The sequence below is a fragment of the Myotis davidii genome, unplaced genomic scaffold (genome assembly GCF_000327345.1).
Source record: "Myotis davidii unplaced genomic scaffold, ASM32734v1 scaffold614, whole genome shotgun sequence".
NCBI lineage: Eukaryota > Metazoa > Chordata > Mammalia > Chiroptera > Vespertilionidae > Myotis > Myotis davidii.
In genome coordinates, this window is record NW_006287807.1 from 258,808 (window position 1) to 261,571 (window position 2,764).

Sequence of the window (2,764 nt, forward strand, 5' to 3'; positions counted from 1 at the left end):
CACTGGCCAGGGCAGCAGCATCTTTTTTTTTTTTTATTCTTTGTATTTCTGTGGTAGCAGTTTATTTTTTTTATTTTTTTTATTGCTTAAAGTATTTAACGCTCTCCAGTTCCATCCATGCCATTGCAAATGGTAAGAGTTCCTTCCTTTTTAGAGCAGCATAGTATTCCATCGTGTAGATGTACCACAGTTTTCTAATCCATTCATCTACTGATGGGCACTTAGGCTGTTTCCAGATCTTAGCTATGGTGAATTATAGCAGCAGCATCTTTTAAAAGAGCTTATCTTTGGGGAGTTTCCTTCTCTCCAGCACACTGGCTGCCCAACATGCCTCTGAGGTAAACTGCATACAGGATCTGCCCGATTATGTCTTACAACTGCACGTGACTCCACCTACGTGTATCTCAGAATAAAGCTAAATAAACGTCATAGGACTCACCTACTCAGTGAATAGACCTGCTGGCAGCTCCTGTTCCGGGCACTGGGAGGGAGCAGAGAAGGGCAGACATGCGCCCTGACCGCCCATGAAAGTGGCTTCTCCAGACTTCACTCTGCCAGGTTGCTTGTAGTTCAAGTCATTAAGTCCATGCTTATTCTGTAAATGGTGATTAGAAAGTATTCACTTACTAACCCCTTGCAAAGTAGGTCTGATGGGTCTCTGGGTTACTTAGCAAGAGTTACAGTGCTTGTGAACAGCAAACCTGTCCCTGGTGGTAGCTGAGTGACCCCCTCTTCTCCCCACCCAGTCTAGAACGCCCGGGATTAAATGCGCTCCTCAGCAGCTTGCAAGCTCTAACTCCATCTCCCCGCTCCTTGCCCAGGTGGGAGAGCGCCCCCAGGAAGCTGTGACAGAGGCCGCGGTCTGAGCCGGTGGATGTCCCTGATGAGTCACAGACCCTGGCGAATGCTCCCCGAGGAAGGCGCTTCCACCGCCCTGGAGAGCCCAGCCTACCGGGGGCATGCAGGCAGCCCACGGAGCCCGGCGGCCCCCGCAGCGCTGAGGGGCGCCCCTCCGGCGTTTCCGTCCAGACTCCCAGCTTCTCCCCAGGATGTCCTGCAACCGCACGTCCGCGGAGACGTTTGAATCCCTGCCGCCCAACGGGAGCTACGCGTGGGAGGCGGCGGCGGCGCCGCTCCGGGGCTGCCTGGCCGGCCTCCTGGTGCTGATGATCGCGGTGGGCTTCCTCGGCAACTCCGTGGTCTGCGTCATCGTGTACCAGCGGCCGGCCATGCGCTCCGCCATCAACCTGCTGCTGGCCACGCTGGCCTTCTCGGACATCATGCTGTCGCTGTGCTGCATGCCCTTCGCGGCCGCCACGCTGGTCACCGTGCGCTGGCGCTTCGGCGACTCCTTCTGCCGGCTCTCGGCCGCGCTCTACTGGTTCTTCGTCCTGGAGGGCGTGGCCGCCCTGCTCATCATCAGCGTGGACCGCTTCCTCATCATCGCCCAGCGCCAGGACCGGTTGACCCCGCGGCGGGCCAAGGCGATCATCGCCGCGTCCTGGGCGCTGTCCTTCTGCGTGTCGGCGCCCTCGCTGGCTGGCTGGACCCTGGTGGAGGTGCCCGCGCGGGCGCCCCAGTGCGTGCTGGGCTACACCGAGCTCCCGGCCGGCCGTGCCTACGTGGTGACGCTGGTGGTGACCGCCTTCTTCGCGCCCTTTGGCGTCATGCTGGGCTCCTACCTGGGCATCCTGCACGCCGTGCGCAAGAATGCGGTCCGTGTGCGCAACCAGTCGGACACCCTGGACCTGCGGCAGCTCGCCAGGGCCGGCCTGCGGCGGCGCCAGCGGCAGCAGCAGGTCAGCTTGGACTTGAGTTTCAAAACCAAGGCCTTCACCACCATCCTCATCCTCTTCGTGGGCTTCTCCCTGTGCTGGCTGCCGCACGCTGTCTACAGCCTCCTGTCCGTGTTCAGCCGGCGGTTCTACTGCAGCCCCTCCTTCTACACCACCAGCTCCTGCGTCCTGTGGCTGGGCTACATCAAGTCTGTCTTCAACCCCATCGTCTACTGCTGGAGGATCAAAAAGTTCCGCGAGGCCTGCATAGAGCTGCTGCCCCAGACCTTCCAGATCCTCCCCAGAGTTCCTGAGCGCATCCGAAGGCGCGTCCAGCCCAGCACCATCTACACGTGCAATGAAAACCAGTCGGCTGTCTAGCGAGAGGCGCGCAGATGGAGGGGGCACAGGGCCTAAGCCAGGACCTGGCTGTCCTGCTCTGCCTCCTGGCATCTGAGCCCCAGTGGGCATCCTGTGGCCGCCAATGAAGCACAAAGGTACTCATTTGTGAGCAGAGGAGCTGGGCTCCCTTGCAGGGTGAATGATTTCCGTGTTCTGCTGCAGGAGAGCAGGGGTGGGTCTAGATGGAGACTTGGGAGGAAGGTGCTGGGAACTGGAGGGAGCAGGGAGTGGGCAGAAAGTCAGGGAAGAGGAGGGAGCAGGGGGTGGGTGGGCTGAGTGTGGGCAGAAGGAAGGCTCTACTTAAGAGAAACCCTGTGGTTTCTATACATTGATCACATGAGCGTTTCCAACTAGGCCACATCGTCCTTTCTGTAAACCAAGATCACGCTGGGAGCAGAGGGAGCCGGTGCCTCTCAGCTCCCGGGAGGGCACGTGGGAGACCCTGGGGCAGCTCAGCTGAGAGGAGAAGCCCAGGGAGGGCTGGGTGTGTACCCTGCCTCTCCTGCCGCCCAGCACACCCTGTCTCTGGGCCTGAGGCCTCCATCCTCCCTGTCTGCCAGGACCGTCCCTCTGCCCCTCTCTTTCCC

At 59.8% G+C, this 2,764-nt stretch overlaps 1 protein-coding gene across 1 annotated transcript in view; it reads left to right on the forward strand.

The window, feature by feature from the left end:
• Window positions 1–2,388, forward strand: part of GPR45 (G protein-coupled receptor 45) — a 74,836-nt gene extending 72,448 nt beyond the window's left edge. Inside the window, exon 2 of the mRNA XM_006759514.2 lies at window positions 822–2,388. Within this exon, the coding sequence (XP_006759577.1) occupies window positions 1,050–2,156 (1,107 nt within the window). The 5' untranslated portion in view covers window positions 822–1,049 and the 3' untranslated portion in view covers window positions 2,157–2,388. The remainder of the gene's footprint in view (window positions 1–821) is intronic.
• Window positions 2,389–2,764: the final 376 nt, after the last annotated feature.